The 17678-nt window shown below is 43.4% G+C and overlaps 1 protein-coding gene across 1 annotated transcript; it reads right to left on the bottom strand.

Moving 5' to 3' along the window:
* Positions 1–1056: 1056 nt before the first annotated feature.
* Positions 1057–10824, bottom strand: LOC128573458 (fructose-1,6-bisphosphatase 1-like; the record flags this gene model as incomplete). Its single annotated transcript, XM_053573724.1, has 5 exons — positions 1057–1431; positions 3073–3192; positions 4277–4414; positions 7070–7203; positions 10734–10824. Coding segments are annotated over 5 exons (681 nt in total), but the record flags the coding sequence as incomplete, so codon positions are not given.
* Positions 10825–17678: the final 6854 nt, after the last annotated feature.

Here is a 17678-nt window from a genome sequence, read left to right on the forward strand (position 1 = left end):
ATAGGAAAAGGCTCCCACACCCTGCCACGTCTCCCTCAGCGCTTTCAGAGCCGAAGGCCAACTGAGCAACAGGAAGGTTAAAAATCAAAGGGTGTGCTGTGAGTCAGAGGACTTTCCAGAGAGGGCCTCCCACAGCTGGAGTGGGGGAGATACTGGCTTTGGGTCTGGTTGGTGGACAAAAGCAGATCCAGGGCTCAAGATCCAACTGTTTCATTCTGGAAAAGCATGGAATGAATGAGGAGCATTTGCAGAGAAAGAGGCAAGATTCACAGAGACACCTGTTGTCAGTTCCCAAGTGGAAATACATGGTTAGATACATTTTAAAATCTAGAGCTCATAAAAGGCCACATTTTCTATCAATGTCTATGTCTGATATAAAACTTGCCATGATCTTGGACTCTGGTCCACAAAGAACCAGAGTTAGCTGAGGGAGAAACTGTTTATATAGAGAGCTTAGTGAGAAACACACTTGATTGTGACAAATTGTTATTTCCTTAAATCCTGTTCTTTTGATGAATCCTTTCCCTTACGGTAACTAGATCTCAAAAATTATTAGGCTTTATGAGTTCAATACAGTCTTGTCCTTTATAGGAAATGCGCCATTGGGTACCAATGTAAACCTTCATTTGTGACTCAGATGGTTATGCACAGGGGCCATCGCTGAGCTACTAGCACTCCCCTTTCTAGGGGGACACTGACAGCCTGGGCAGGTTAGCTCTGCCCAGCGAGACTGGAATGGAACGACAGGTGGAAGAAGCAACACATTAGCTCAGGTTCACAGGTCCTGGGGTCAAACCACAGCTCTGCCACTCATTGGCTGGAGGCCTGGAGCCCATTGCTTCTCCTCTCAGTCCTCCATCTAGTCAACTAGAAAATGGGTTCTTCACAGTATCTAATCCATACGGTCATTGTAAGGATCACAGGAGCTACCTAAGGTTAGACAGGTGAGCTGGTATCATCATCATAATTATCATTTGACACAAAGCAATGAAGACCTTTTCCTAAAAGGAAGAACATGTTTATTTCTCCTCCATCTGCTCAGGATACATCTTGCCCACCCGTGACATCATGGAGACAGCATTTTGCTATGTAGCACCAGGCATTACACAGCTTTTGAGGGGGAAAGCAGCCACGCCTTTTATTTCTGCTGTCTAGGGACAGTAGGATGCGCCGCCAGAACGCGACGAGAGACAAAGGTCAGCGTGGAAGACACTCCTTCCGGGGTGGGCGAGGTCAGCCCCTCACTTGGCAGAGTGTTACTGGTAAACCTCCCGGAACTCCTGCACCTTTCAGGGACCCCAAGATGAACGGCGCCCTCTGGTGGATGTCAGTGGGAACGATGTCTAGTACAGCTTCCTTCCCAGTGGTAGCCACACCCCCCGCCTTCTCCATGACATAGGCCATGGGATTACAGTCGTACAGCAGCCTCAGCTGGAAAACAAGACCAGAGCAGCCGCCTCATACCCGAGGTATTACATAGAGAGGGGACTTGTTCTGTAGCAAAGTAGTGCAGAGCTGGTGGCAGTAACCGATAGTCCCTCTTTCCTACTATGAGGTTGTGAAAATTCCCTCCCAGCCTGGGTTACATCGAAAGGAAACGGTTAGCCATTTGTTCAAATTCAGCCATTTATCAGGCCAGTAGATTACCTGATGCAAATTCGCAACAGACCACCTGGATGCAGAATGACATTTTGGCAGAACTGATGAGTCCCTTCTCTTTATACCATGGAAACTGAATTTAATGAGTGACTGTGTGTGTGTTTTGGATGGAGCTTAGGCTATTCTAAAAGCATCAGAAAAATCCATGGTAGTGTCTGGCTGCAGACATCTGGAGAGCAGACTGGCTCCTCCAAACAGTATAATATTGTTTGCAACCCTGTGTGCATTCCCTTTACAACTCTCCTAAGGTCCGAGGGCTGGAATTTTGTATGTTATACATCTTGGCAGTTACGTTAAATATTAACTTTTTACCGTTATGCATTTTCATGCAGCCTGCCTACTGAGCGAAAGCTTTTTGCAGGTGTTTCCTGACTCTATTTTCACGTAGGTGTCATGGCCAGATTGGAAAAACTGGGGGGAATAATGAAGGAGCCTTAACACTTGTATTCAGGAACAATTTTTGGAGGCATTGAGAAATGTGCTGTAAGGCAGGCTAATCTGATAGGCTGGGGTGCGTGAGGTGCTGTGGCAGAAACGGCATTCTAAGTAAATAAGGGTGCCTTCAGAAGACTGGAGAGCAGCTGCAGCAAACAGCTCTCACTATATCCAAATATATAGATGTCTAACTATCTTCAGGCGAGTAGGGGACTGTCTGTGTCAGCTCTTGCCATTTTCTCTTGGAAGAAGAAAATTCAAATGATAAAGTCAACCAGACGAATGAGTGTATGACAATGAGGTCTTTTCTTCTCTCATGTTTAAAAAAAAAAAAGGTGAAAATAAACTAGACACAGTATGCAGCGGGCACACTGCCAACCTAGGGGGAGGAAAGCAGGTGTTTGTTACCCAGTGTGAGACAGCACAGCCCATGCTGGGGATGCTGTGAGCCTTGGGGCTATGTGGTCAGCAGTAACAGCTCACCTGAAAGCTATAGGTTTTCCCAGAGATTCCTTCCTTCCCTAAAAGGTAGCATTTCCCAAGTAGCAAATGTCAGTTCATTAGTCATTTCTATTTTATGCTTTTTGAAAACAACCAAAGAAGACTCCTATTTGGGATATGTATTGGATTAGCTGCTTTGGAAATGAGCCTGGGCTGTTTCATTTCCCTTTGTGAATGGAATTCACCTTGCCCAAGCCAAACCATGTACCCACTGGAAGCTCTCCAGATGCTTAGTCCCCATCCTGAGCATTAATTCTCTTTCCCATAGCACTGGAAGGACTCTCAGGAGATCATTTTTATGTTTAGTTGGTATCATGTGGCTTTACCTTTAATCTAGAAAACAGTACACCACCGACATCCTTAGCAACTTACTACAGCATAACAGCTACCATAACCTTTCCATCTTCCTAAATCAAATCCCTCAGGCTGAAAATGCAATCTACTGCTTGTAATTCACTCTCCAGGCCATGTGCTTACCTTTCTGTTCAGGCTCTTCTTAGTAGAGGGGTACAGAAAGATCCCACCATAGACCAGAGTGTAGTAAACATTGGCCACCATGGAGCCCACACACCAGGCACCACAGTGAGCTGAGTTATCCTGCAAGGTTAAGAACAGCAATGACCAGGGTTGCAGAAAATAAAGAAAGCGAGTTCCCTTTGCGTCCCCTGTGTGTGTTTGACTCCACAACCATTCACTGTGCTTGGGGCTGTGCTAAGATGTGTGAAGCAGGAAGTGGAACAACGGAGACAGCTCACAAGAGGTCACATCACCCACGGAACCCCTGAGAAAAGTGTGGTTGACTCTGGCTATGGGGAAGGCCTCACAAAAAATGTGCCATTTAGTAACACTGTAAAGGTGCAGAAGGATTTCTGCCAAGCTAGGGAGAAGATACTGCCCAAGGCAAGGTTTAGCAACATGGAGAAGGGAGTGCTGCTGTCAGTGGGCTTGTAGGAGGGGCCTACAGGACTAGAGAGAGTGTGTGCAGGGTGGAGGAGGGAGGAGAATCTAGGGAAAGTGAAAGGAGATGATGCAGATGGAGAGAGAGCTTGCAGCCCCAGCTCTCAGGAATACCAATGTCATGGGAATAATATTTGAGCTTCATCCTCAAAAAACAGCTGGTGTCTGTGGGTTTTAAGGAAAGGTATAACAAAATCAGCTATTCCCATGCAGAGCCAGCTCTACCATCAGCCATTTCTCCTCTTCATAGTCACTAATTTGTACTTCTATAGAGAGATACCAAGACAAGGGTACCTCGGTAGGAGAACCACACTTTATACCATCTGGGACCAGGGGCCCATAGAGGGGAAAATGCCTCATTGCCATGCACTCATTCGTCTGGTTGACTTTATTATCTGGATTTTCTTCTGCCAAGAGAAAGTTGCAAGAGCTGACACAGACAGTCCCACATTGACATCTCAGGACAAGAATTCCAGTCCCCAGTACGTAGATGAGAACTTAATTGCAGACTTGGTGCAGATTGAAATCCAACCACCTCCCATCCTTGCTTTCTTTCACTTCAAAGGTGAATCATGAACCAATGAATTTCCACATACCTTAAGAGGCCTAAGTGAGACCCTTTAATACAAGGGTCCCTTCTCCCCTCAGAGGAAACCCCCCTCTCTCTAGACCTGCCCCTGATGCCAGACCACGGCCTCAGCCCCATCCCAGACCCCTCATTTACTGGGGGGAACTTTTTCCTCTTAACATACTCAGTGACAGCAGGGTCAAAATCCTTGGTGTAGCCTTCATTAAGGCTGTAGATGGTACCTTTCTTTTTGATCTTCACATCCTTGTCCACCAAAATCAACTCTCCCATGTCCTTTAGAGACACAGAAGGGAAGGTCAGGAGATGACCAGCTGTCTCCCCCAGGTGTGGACACATGTGCACTTCACTGTTCTAGGCTGGGGACGTGGCCTCACCTCACCCTGGGGCATGAGTGACTTCTGCCATGTTCTCCAAGAATTGCAAGAAGGGGAGGGAGAGAGAAAGTGGTGAGGACAAGTGACAAGGAAATGGAGGGGGAGGGGGAGAGGATGCTGCAGAAGCCATCGGGTGATAAAAGAGCCTTTGACTTTGCAAGTCAGTTTAGTAAATCAAGAAAGAAACCGCACAGAAATAGGGAGTGCAAAACAGCACAACAGCAAAAGCCCCAAGAATAAGGCCTGTGTGCCCAGAGCGATGGAGGATGTGCGAGCCGGTGCAAAAATAGGCCGCGAGTTGGTCCCGACAGCAGGTGGCTGTGGGAGAGACGGGGGACTGCAGGACCAGCCTCCGAGTGACACCGGCGCTCAGGGCTGTTCTCAGCTTTACATTTCTATCCTGAAGCAAGTATTCCCTTCTGCGCGTTGCCATAGAACAAAGTAGAACCCAGAGTTTGGGTCCCAGCACGTTTAGCTTCAGACCTACGCTCAGTGACCGGTAGTTTTCTGGGCGCGCCTCCTCCCCCCACGGAGCCACAGCGCTCAGCGTGTGCCCTTGGGGTCTGGGTTCTCCAACGGAGGTTTAGGTTGGGGAAAAAGTGCTAAGTGACTACTGCTGGTCTGGATTAAGGATTGTTCTTTACTATTTCAGTAGATTTTGGGGGTCCACGTGCTTTTGCTACAGGGGTGAAATGTAAACTTCTGAAATGATGTCTCCCGCAGCTCCCGGGTGGACTGGACTAAGGATTCTCGTGGGCCCCTGTGTGCCGCTGGTAAGAGGTCCAGCGGGGTTCCGTAGTGTGAGAGCTGAGAAGAAGGGGGCCATAGCCACATCTGCCCCGGCCATATATTCCCACGACCCAGACTGGTTCCTGCTCATATGGGGTATGCCAAATCCAGAAAGTAGCCATCTCACAACCAGGGCTGGTGCAGAGCCCGGGGAGCTGTCCAGACACGCGGTCCCAGTACCCAGACCAGAGTCCCAGGTGTGAAGGAGAGAAGCCCCCCTGCTTATGGAGCCAAAAAGTAACTGTTCTTGGCGAGTTAAAGCCCTGTAGAGACGCAAGTAGAGCGGTGGTGGTGGTTTCAGCAGAAACCATCAGCCTGTCCTTGCAGCCCAAACGAAGACGAAGCACTTGGCCTCTCCTGGGAGAGCCTTGCCTTTCCCAGCAGCAGCGAGCAGGGGGTGCCGGTGGGACCCCAGCAGGCCTGCACTGCTCTCAGAGGGCAAAGACCACCAAACACACGAAAACTTACTCCAGGATACCGCCTGCAATCTACAAACGAGAAGAGATTTCATTTTCCCCACACATTCATCAACTAAAGGTAGCAGAGAAAGCACCAGAAGAATGTCTGGGGTGGCAGGAAACGCCTGGCGAGGCACAAATCAGCAAACAGAAGAGGAGCCTGAACCTGCGTCCTGGCCTCAGATGAAACTTTGCTCTGGATCCCCCATCATTTCCCCTGAGGTCGCCCCATTTGCAGACTTTAACTGGTGCTCTGACCCTACCCTGGTTTTATTTATTGAGCGCCCCAGGCTTCCAGCTGTGTAAGAGTGCCTGGGACTAAAGTACCACTTTGACCTGCCCCACCTGCTGCTCACACCCAGGCCTTACCCAAGCAGCCCTTCACCCACAGGGGTCACACTGGCTGCACCTTGCTCTCTGTCAGCCAGAAGCACCACATGCATAGCGTGTTGCATTAATGACACCCCACAACACTGCTAACATTTTTAAAAGGGCATAAATCGAATTCATTTCCCCAAAAACATATAATGAAGGTGCTAACATATTAAAGATTATTCTTGGAGTTTGTGTTTCAATGGTGGGTTTCATTGTGCCAGGTAATAAAGAGATGACTTTTCTCAATTTACCTGCTTTGTTGATACTGTCACCTAACTCAATGAATAAATTACTCAAAAATTAGTAATGTATACCTTGTTATCTACATCTCCCTCTGCATGGAAAAAATTATCCACAAATTAAAATCGTTAATGAACATTTTTCATGGCACCATCGGCTCCTCTCTATAAGGTAACTTTTCTCAATGAGGTAGAGTAAGGGATTGTCTTCATATTCTTCTTTAGGTTTATTTCCTTGAGGTGGTCAAAGCCTTGTCATGACTGCAAGAACTAACTGGAGATTTGTGAGCATGCTCACAGAACCAAATATATTTGGGAGCTATTTTTGAGGAAATAATATTATTCGCGGCTTTGGCTGAGACACTCGTTCATCTCAGAAAAGCCCCTCTTGGTGGGTAAGTAGGTAGAAAGTCTGGAAATGGACAGAGTGGGTGACTAACAGACCTCCTGCAGCTCCACCCAGCCATAATGAGATTTAGTTGGCTAGCATATTGTTTCCCACATTAGAAACATTGTGTGCTTCAAAATCCAGTGTTTCTTGAACCATCAGAAGCCTTGGCAGGCTGGGCCCTCTTCCCAATAGAAACTGTTGGACTCTGAGTTCACCTCAGCTCCCCCCACAGCTGCAACCTGCCTCTCCAGCACATCCACTCACAGCCACCAGCCAAGGCCAGCCCCTGCCAGGTCTCTCACCAGGTCCAGCATGAAGCAGTTGACACCACACTCCATGGCAAGCACCAGCATGGTGGCGCTGCCATAGCGGGCATAGCTGGCTGCCACCAGGTTCCTGCCTGGCTGTAGAGCATCCTCTGAAGGCTCATTAGTTGATTTATACAGTAAGAAATAAACCAAAGTATGTTTTTGTTTTGTTTTGTTTCACGGTTCTTTCTTCCAGTTCAAGCATTACCAGGAGGCGTGATCAGCCACCCTTCTGATGAGATAGGGCGTCTTCCCAGAGGGGCCTCCCCCACACATCAGTAATATCCTGATTCTATTACCACAGAAGCCTTCCCACCAGACCCCACATTTCCTGCATCTGGATTCTTCTTTCCAATCAGCGTCCTTATTCAATTTTTGTAATTTGATATTCTCTCATCTCTCCACTATCACTTCCAAAAAGGAGCATGCCTTCTTGCGAGCTCCCACTAATTTAATCTTATCATGGGAATCAACGTCTTTCACCTGCCTGCTCCATCTTCATAGGTATTGGTCTCTGCTTTATTTCACCACTTAGGAAATACAGGGAAGATACAGGGGGTTCCGGAGGCTTGAGGTTTTGGAAAAGAAAGTAGGCCTGGGGGCCATGAGCAAACACTCATGTCACCAACGACCTTTCCTCACAGAGGCAACCAAACACTCCTTTTGAAACTCTGCTTTTAGTTGTGGGGACGGGATATTTTTAAAGAATATCTCAAATTAGCACATGTCTGGTAGGGGGTGACCAAGCTAGAGAGAAGTCTAAAAGTCATCTCCCATGAAATGGGAAAGTCTAAGTCATCTCCCATGAAAGATGTTTAGCTTAGAGAGAAGTCTAAAAGTCATCTCCCATGAAAGACGTTTAGCTTAAAGAAGGAAGTAGGGGTTGGGGGGCAAGAAAGCTGTGGTCAAATATGTAAAAGAATCTTATTTTCTGATGTTCTAAAGACCACGTGAGCAATAATAGGATTTGGACTCCGCCTATGGACAAAGCATGATGGTGTCCCAGCATCTCAGGAGAACATGCTCCTTCTGACTATCTCAGCCAGAGCAGAGGGCCCCTGGAGAGAGGTTACAGCAGGGGCCACATGGACATGGAACCATGTGCCCTGCCGGTCCCTTTTAAGCCTTTTTCCAGGCGTTGTGTGGCCATGGCCTGATCACTGCTGGAGGTCACAGTTACGGATTTCTCCCTGAGCATGTGTGCTGAATTCCAGCACAGAACCTTCTCTGTGGAGAGCCAGACGGATCTCCTTGGAAGCAACATCTACATCAAAGTTTATGCCCAAGCCCTCAAATAGTTTCAAACAATCAGTAAAACTTTTGAAAACTGAAATGACTTTAAAAGCTGTGTCACACTCATCATCTCTTTTCATCTTTTAAGTCACTCCAGGTTTATTGAGAAGACTGTGGAGACTCTTGCTGACAGCTCTGTCTGGCAATCACAGTTCAAGCCAGCATTGCAAGCTGGTTTTGTTGTTGTTGTTGTTGTTGATAGCCAAATTCTATCCATTTTCTCCTTAAAAGAGGCTTATATTGGGGTGTGGGGTGAGGTAGAAAATGGGTCTGGCAAACATCAGTGCTACTTTATTTTTTGGTTAAGTCATTATCCAGAGGTTTTCTTCCATAGGAATGAATTTTGCTATACACCTTTCTTGCTATACTACAGATTTGGTACTTTGCAAGAAAAATTATTTCCCTCCATGTCTATAACAGGAATGGTATGTTTCTTGGCATGGCTTGGAAAACAGATGAATCATTGCCTTTGCCTTTATGGCATAAGAATTTCAACCTTTTTTTTTGAGTCTCACTCTGTTGCCCTGGTATCATGTCATAGCTCACAGCAACCTCAGACTCCTGGGTTCGAGCAATCTAACTGCCTCAACCTCTTGAATAGCTGGGAGTGTAGGAGCCCACCACAATGCCTGGATAACTTTTCTATTTTTAGTAGAGACAGGCTCTCACTCTTCCTCAGGCTAGTCTCAAACTCCTGAGCTCAATCCACCCTCTTTCACCTTCCGGAGCATTCAAACCTTCTATTACTCAAATTGATTTTGGTGTGGATCTGCCTCTCACCCAAGACAAAGAAAAATGCTCTCTGATGACCAAAGACAAGTGTGCCACAGTGATGCTACTTTTTGTGAGTTTGAAAAGCAACTATGCACAATATCAGACAATAAGTCACTTTTAGAGATCAAATACAAATTTAGGTATAATTTCTACTTTTTGGAAACAGAGAGCTCACAGCAACCTCAAACTCCTGGGATCAAGCCACCCTCCTGCCTCAGCCTCCTGAGTATCTGGGACTACAGGTGCCTGCCTGGTACCACAAGCAGCTAACTTTTCTATTTTTAGTAGAGACAGGGGTCTCGTCTCACTCTTGCTCAGGCTGGTCTCCAACTCCTGAACTCTGCTCATCCACCCATCTTTGTGGGTTTCACTTGAATAAGTTAATGCCTCTCTGGGTAGTATTCCAGAACAGAGTTCAGTTGAATTAACTGCTTCATTTATTGAGATGTAGAAACAGAGGTTTAGCCACAAGTCTGTGAGGTTTCCTTTCTAAAATAACAAAAGCTGATACTAAAAGGACGTATTTTATATTTTATAATGTTTTATGATGGGTTCACAGGTATTTATTTGGCTTTTCACCTGTCTTTATAATCGAGCCTGCTCTCTCTCTCTCTCTCTCTCTCTCTCTTTCTCTCTCTCTCTCTCACACACACACACACACACACACACACAAACTTAAAAACAAAAAGGAAAGAGAAGCTCTGGAGACAGCTCAGCTCCTGCAGTTTGAAGGCCCAAGGCAGGGTCTGGGTTCACCTCCTGCTTTCTATGACTCAGAGCAGGGCTCAACAAACTTTTCCCACAATGGAAAGATAGTATTTTAGTTTTGGGGGGTCATAGAGTCTCTAGAATAACTATTCAACCATGACAGAATAGCATAAAATTAGCCAATGGCTGAGAGGAACAGGGTAGAGTCACAGGAAGGACCTGTAAGAAGGAGAGGAGACCATTCCAGGGACTGGAAAGGCTTCAATTTGCAGAAAAAGATAAAAGACAGAGTCGAGTCTGAACAGGACTCAGCTCAGCTCTCACACAGTTTCAAGAGGCTTTCACTCCTTCCACCCATGTTTCACTATTATATTCTCTCTTAATGACCTAATGGATCTTTATTCTGCAATTAAGCCTGAAAAACGCAGAACTTGAAGGCTGGCATAGTGGGTCATGCCTATAATCCCAGCACGCTGAGAAGCTGAGGCAAGAGGATCCCTTGATGCTAGGAGTTTGAGAACAGCCTGGGCAATATAACCAGACTCTGTCTCTACAAAAATTTAAAAAGTTAGCTTAGAGTGGTGGTACATGACTGTAGTCCCCACTACTTGTGAATATCTCTTGAGCCCAGGAATTCAAGGTCATATGAACTATGATTGTGGCACTGTGCTCCAGCCTGAGCCAAAAAGCAAGACCAAGTCTCTGTGAAAAAAAAAGAAAAAGAAAAAGAAAGAAAACAAAAACTCAGGACTTGACATACAAATCTATTCAAGCCTCATTTGATTCGCATTCTGTCTGCTCCACCACAGCGAAATAGGACTGAATGTTGAACCTTAACTTTTTTTTTTTTTTATCCAAAACCAGGTGCTTGATACATCACATTTTACCTTTCTATTGTTGCCAAAAATGGTTCCAATGGACACAAGGCAGTTATTGTTGGAAGATCCATCAAGGGGATCAAAACAGACCACATATTAACTCTGAGCAAAGACAAAAGAAATACAACTTTTCAAAAATAATTATTTTTATTTTTATTTATTTTTTGAGGCAGAGTCTCAGTTTTTTGCCCAGACCAGAGTGCCATGGCATCCGCCTACCTCACAGCAACCTCAAACTTCTGGACTCAAGTGATCCTCTAGCTTCAGCCTCCTGAGTAGCTGGTACTATTATGCATGCACCATCGTGCACAACTAATTTTTCTATTTTTAGTAAAAATGGGGTCTCGCTTTGCTCAGACTGGTTTCAAACTCCTGAATGCAAGCAATCCTTCCACTCCAGCCTCCCAGAGGATTACAGGTGTGAGCTACTGTGCCCAGCCAGAAATACAACTTTAAAATATTGTAACAAGATAGAGAGTATACACTATGTGTACATTGCAAACATTATAACAAGATACAAAATATACACTAAGAGAGTAAAAGTAGGAAGCTAGAGGAAAGTGCAAGAAACATGGGTGTTATTTATTTGTACTCTGTCATGGAAGATATAAGGTGACATATCAAATGAATTAATATGTATATTTATATACACACCAAAAATAATTAAACAGAGAAAACAACACTTAGAACTGGAGGTATAGATGAGGATAATGGATACAGATAAATAAGTCACAGTTTTCTATGTCGTTGATATAGTCAAATCACAATCTCTTTTTTTTATTAAATCATAGCTGTGTACATTAATGCAATCATGGGGTACAATGTGCTGGTTTTATATACAATTTGAAATATTTTCATCAAACTGGTTAACAATTCACATGTACCTTTGTAAGATGCACCGTAGGTGTGGTCCCACCAATTACCCTCCCTCCACCCAGCCTCCCCCCTCCCCTTCCCTCCCTCTCCCCCTTCTCTCTTCTTAGGCTATAATTGGGGTTATAGCTTTCATAAGAAAGCTATAAATTGGTTTCATAGTACAGCTGAGTACATTGGATACTTTTTCTTCCATTCTTGAGATACTTTGATAAGAAGAATATGTTCCAGCTCCATCCATGTAAACATGTAAGAGGTAAAGTCTCCATCTTTCTTTAAGGCTGCATAATATTCCTTCGTGTACATATACCACAATTTTTTAATCCATTTGTGGGTCAATGGGCACTTGGGTTTCTTTCATGACTTGGCTATTATGAATTGAGGTGCAATGAAAAATCTGGTGCAAATATCTTTGTTATAAAGTGATTTTTGGTCTTTTGGATATACATCTAGTATAGGAATTGCAGGATCAAATGGTAGGTCTACTTTTAGATCCCCAAATATTCTCCATACTTCTTTCCAAAAGGGACGTATTAGCTTGCACTCCCACCAGCAGTGCGGAAGTGTTCCCTTTTCTCCACATCCATGCCATCATCTGTAATTTGGGGATTTTGTTATGTGAGCCACTCTTCCTGGAGTTAGATGATATCACAAAGTGGTTTTGATGTGCATTTCTCCGATGATTAAAGATGATGAGCATTTTTTTCATGTTTCTGTAGGCCATGTGCCTAGATTCTTCAGAGAAACTTCTGTTCAAGTCTCTTGCCCACAATGAAATGGGATTACTTGTTCTTTTCTTATTAATAAGTTTGAGTTCTCTGTGGCTTCTGGTTATCAAACCTTTGTCAGAAGCATAACCTGCAAATATCCTCTTCCATTCTGAGGGCTATCTGCTTGCTTTACTTACTGTGTTCTTGGCTGTGCAGAAGCTTTTCAGTTTGATCAGCTCCCAGGAATGTATTTTGGTGTTGCTTCAATTGCTTGGGGAGGTCCTCCTCATAAAGTATTCTCCCAGGCCAATTTCTTCAAGTGTTTCTCCTGCACTCTCTCCAAGATTATAGTTTCATGTCTTAAGTTTAAACCTCTTATCCAGTGAGAGTCAGTTTTTGCTAATGGTGAAAGGTGTGGGTCCAGTTTCAGTCTTTTACAGGTCGCCAGGCAGTTCACCCAGCACCTTTTGTAAAATAGAAAATCTTTCCCCAAATTTATATTTTTGATGGGCTTATCAAAGATCAAATGATGATAAGTGTCTGGGTTCATCTCTTGGTTCTCAATTCTGTTCCATACATCTATCTCTCTATTTTTGTGACAGTAGCATGCTTTTTTGATCACTATAGATTTATAGTATAGTTTGAAGTCTGGTAGCATGATTCATCCTTATTTGTTTTTATTTCTGAGTAATGTCTTGGCTATTAGAGGTTTTTTATGGTTCCATATAAAAAGAAGTACTATTTTTTCAAGGTCTTTAAAGTATGACGGTGGTGCTTTGATAGGGATTGCATTAAATTTGTAAATTTCTTTGGGTAATATGGACATTTTTAACAATGTTGATTCTTCCCAGCCATGAGCATGGTATGTTTTTCCATTTGTTAACATCTTCAGCTATTTCTTTTCTCAGAGTTTCATACTTCTCTTTATAGAGATCTTTCATGTCCTTTGTTAGGTAAATTACCAAATATTTCATCTTCTTTGGCACAACTGTAAAGGGAATAGAGTCCTTGACTGTTTTTTCAGCTTGACTATTACTGGTATATATAAAAACTACTGATTTGTGAGTATTGATTTTGTATCCTGAGATGCTACTGTATTCCTTGATCACTTCTAACAGTTTTGTTTGAGTCCCTGGGGTTTTCCAGGTGTGAAATCATATCATCTGCGAAGAGTGAAAGTTTGATCTCTGACCCTATTTGTATACCCTTGGTCACCTTCTCTTGCCTGATTGCGATGGCTAAGAGTTCCATAACAATGTTAAAAAGCAGTGGAGACAATGGGCAACCGTGCCTGGTACCTGATCTGATTGGAAACGTTTTCAATTTTACTCCATTCAATATGATATTGGCTGTGGGTTTGCTGTAGAAGGCCTTTATCAGTTTAAGAACAGTCCTTTCTATACCTATTTTCTTAAGTGTTCTGATCATGAAAGGATGCTGGGTATTGTCAAAAGCTTTTTCTGTATCTATTGAGAGAATCATATGGTCTTTGTTTTTCAGTTTATTTATGTGATGTATTATAGTTATAGATTTATGTATATTGAACCAACCTTGAGACCCTGGGATAAAACACACTTGGTCATGGTGTATAATTCATTTGATATGTTGCTGGATTCTGTTTGCTAGGATCTTACTGAACATTTTTGCATCTATATCCATTAAAGATAATGGTCTATAATTTTCTTTTGTTGTTGGGTCTTTTCCTGGTTTGGGGATCAGAGTGATATTTGCTTCATAGAATGTGTTGGAAAGTATTCCTTCTTTTTCAATGTTTTGGAAAAGGTTAAGTAATATAGGTACTAGTTCCTCTTTGGTAGAATTCTGATGTGAAGCCATCTGGTCCCAGACTCTTCTTTTTGGGGAGATTTCGTGTAGTTGATTCTACTTCAGTACTTGATATAGGCCTGTTCAGCATTTCCAATTTTTTCTGAGTAATTCTAGGAAGTTGTCATGCTTCCAAGTATTGGTCAATTTTTTTCAGATTTTTATATTTCTGAGAATAAAGTTTTTTGTAGTATTCATTAAAGATTCTTTGAATTTCTGTCATGTCTATTGTTATTTCACCTTTGTCATTTCTGATTAATGATATTAGGGACTTAAATTTTCTATTTTTGGTTAGGTTGGCCTAACCATCTCATTTGAACCTCAGAATAGTCCTATGTGCTAGATACACTATTATCTCCATTTACAGATGACAAAATGGAGGCACAGAGAGGGGAAGTAACTTGCTTGAATTCACACAGCTGGTAAGAGGCAGAGCATGGGTTTGAACTCATGTCTGTGACATGTACTACAAAGTCTCTCTAGAACAGTGATTTTCACCATGCCTCCACAATTGTCAACTGGTGTGCCTTGAGACGATCTTAGGTGTGCAGCAAAAATTTTTAAAGATCATTAATTTAGTTTTGAAAGAAGTTCAAAGCATAGTAAATATATTCTCTTTTTTACTCTTTTTTTTTTTTATCAACATAGTTTAAGTGTGCCGTGGAAGTTTAACTATAGGTAAAGTGTTCCATGAGATTTTTTTTAAAAGGTTGAGAAACACCACTCTAGAACCTACTCTAAAAAAAGGAGAAACCAAGAAGTTGGCCATTTTTACTATAGAAGAACAATATAGATATAACTCGAGGACCCAGGCTTACTTAGCGTTCTTCCTCGTTCTTGGTCTGTAAATAAGCAGGAGGGACCAGGGACCAGACTCTCCCCTTTAATCACTGATCTTTGTCATAGATTAATTTTCTCCTCTATTGTCTCATACTAACTCAGACCAGAGGTGCAAAAGATCCCATCACTTTACATCTTCAGCTGGAATGGTAAGTGTATCTTTCTTGAAACAAAAAGACCATCTCAACTAATCAGATTGTTTGTTCTAACTCTGCTGTAAGCCTTATTCAGTGGTGTCCAACCTGTGGCCCGTGGGCTGCATGCTGACTTCCTGAGCACATTTTTTTGTTTATCTGTGTGGCAGATATAATGAAAAATATTTTGCTAATCAGCTTTCATTAGTGTTTTATATGTAAATCATGGTCCAAGGCAACTTTCATTCTTCCAAAGTGTGGCAGCAAAGTAAAAAGGTTGGACATCCCTGCCTTGAAAGATGTTGAAATTCTGTTAAGCTTCCCTAAACTTTATCGATATATAAACAATCCCAACCTTTTATACTTTCTAACACTGGATTCCATTCTTTGGAACCTGTGCTTCCTGAGCAGCTGCCCTCAAACTTGGTGTTTATGAATAAAGTTTCTTTAAGCTAGATTCTGACTCTTTTGATTCTTTTAGGTTGACATATCCAAGTTGGTGCTAACACTTACAATCTTCACGTGGCTACTTTCATTTCCTTAGCATCTACGGTGTGTCTATCCTATGCACTTGGGACCCTCCAGTGAGCTGATAAACCTCTGCCTCTGGAGAGTGCATAGATTCTCACTGGGAGTTGGGGAGAGGCAGATTTATCTGTGTGATAAACCTAATCAATAAGTAAGTTACGGAACAAGACAGGGATCAATGCTACACAGATATGAAAAGGATAATTTAAAGGGAATTAGAAGTGCAAGGTGGGGAAGTAGCAATTTTTGATACTAGGGTCATCTGGAGCATGATGGTCAGCCTTAATAGGCCTCACTTCCTTTTCCATAAACTGGAATTAACACCTGCTCATAGGATCTCTGCCATGATGCGATGAGGTGTGCTGTTCAGCACAGCCCAGCCCCTATTCAGACTAATACCCACAAAGTTGTCACCATCACTATTATTTACTTGAGTTTTGTCCACTAGACCTGTAGTCCTTTATCCCCGGGCCACAGCAGGAGCCACCCCCAATCCCTCGCATCACCACCTGACCTCGCCTTCTGTCATGGCAGCTGCCACATTAGATTCTCATAGGAGCACGAACCCCACTGTAAACTGTGCATGTGAGGGATCTGGGCTGTGTGCTCCTTACAAAAATCTAATGCCTGATGATCTGAGGGGGAGCTGAGGTGGTGATGCTAGCCCTGGGAGGTGCTATCTAGTTGCAGGAAAACAAACTCAGGACTCCCACGGAGTCTGCATTATGGTGAGTTATATAATTATTTCATTATATATTAGTATGTAATAATAATATAAATAAAGTGCATAGTATATATAATGCACTTGAATCATACTGAAATCATCTCAGCCACCCTCCCCACGTCCATGGAAAAGTTTTCTTCCATGAAATCAGTTCCTGTGCCAAAAAAGTTGGGGACCAGCTGCTGCATTAGGCCACCTGTGCCCACAAAAAGAGAAAGTTAGTGACCCCATGGTTTGTGGAGTTTACACTGTCTCTTCCACGGGGGCCACGGAGCTGAAACTAATTTTAACACAGAGCAAAGGATGTTTTGATCCACAGTTAATAGAAAAGGTTTTCAAAGAAAATGCCCTTGAGATAGAAAACAAAGATTTCACTCTCTGTTCTTTTACTTGCCACAGCAAGAGTTGGTGGTGCCCCATGATCACATTAATGTACACAGCTATGATTTATTAATAATAAAAATAATAAAATTAAATTAAAAAAAAAAAGAGTTGGTGGAGGAGGGTAGAGCCAGGCTGAGGAGAAGGTGAAAGAGCCAGGAGGCCCCAGGGTCAGAGGAGGAGGTGACTTCCAGCAGTGGACAGGAGAGGAAGAAAAGGCCAGAGTTTCAGCTAGCAACCTGTTTCCAAATGCCCTGCCCAGAACATACTCAGTAATGGTTTGTTTGAACAAATGCCTCCCACAAGCCAAGAGTACCCAATGAATTTAGAACTCAAGCAGCAAGATAGAACTGGGGAACCTCAGTTAAGGTCAAAGGCCTGCTTAGTCTCATGGACTGACTATGTGGGAAGCAGGAGAAACAGCCTGCCCTGGAGTTGGGAGCTACAGCCTGGGGCAGAAATAAGAAGGAATTACTCACCCACACTCAGTCTGCAGTGTAGAAAACAATTTGCCAGTGGCCCTGATTACTCTTTCCTGGGCCAGTCTGCACCTTATAAAATCCCTCTCATTTAGGGCCAGCATTGACTTTCATGCCAATAGCTTTCTAGGCTCAATGCTAATGGGGTTTTTCTTGCTTTTTTTCTAGTCTTTTCCTTCTCACAAGTACCATAGGGAACTAACCAAACACTGACATAGAAATATGCTTCTATTTGTTTGTATGATAAATCTTATAAATCCCAAAAATTGTCTGTTACAGCTTACCTTGGTTAACTCCTAGGCTGGCTGGGAGGATATCACACATGTCAAATGCAGCTGGGTGCAGTGGCTCACACTTGGAATCCCAGCACCCAGGGAGGCCGAGGCAGTGGACTGCTGGAGCTCAGGAGTTAAAGACCAGCCTGAGCAAGAGTGAGACCCCGACTCTACCAAAAATA

The sequence above is a fragment of the Nycticebus coucang genome, chromosome 21 (assembly GCF_027406575.1).
Source record: "Nycticebus coucang isolate mNycCou1 chromosome 21, mNycCou1.pri, whole genome shotgun sequence".
Taxonomy (NCBI): domain Eukaryota; kingdom Metazoa; phylum Chordata; class Mammalia; order Primates; family Lorisidae; genus Nycticebus; species Nycticebus coucang.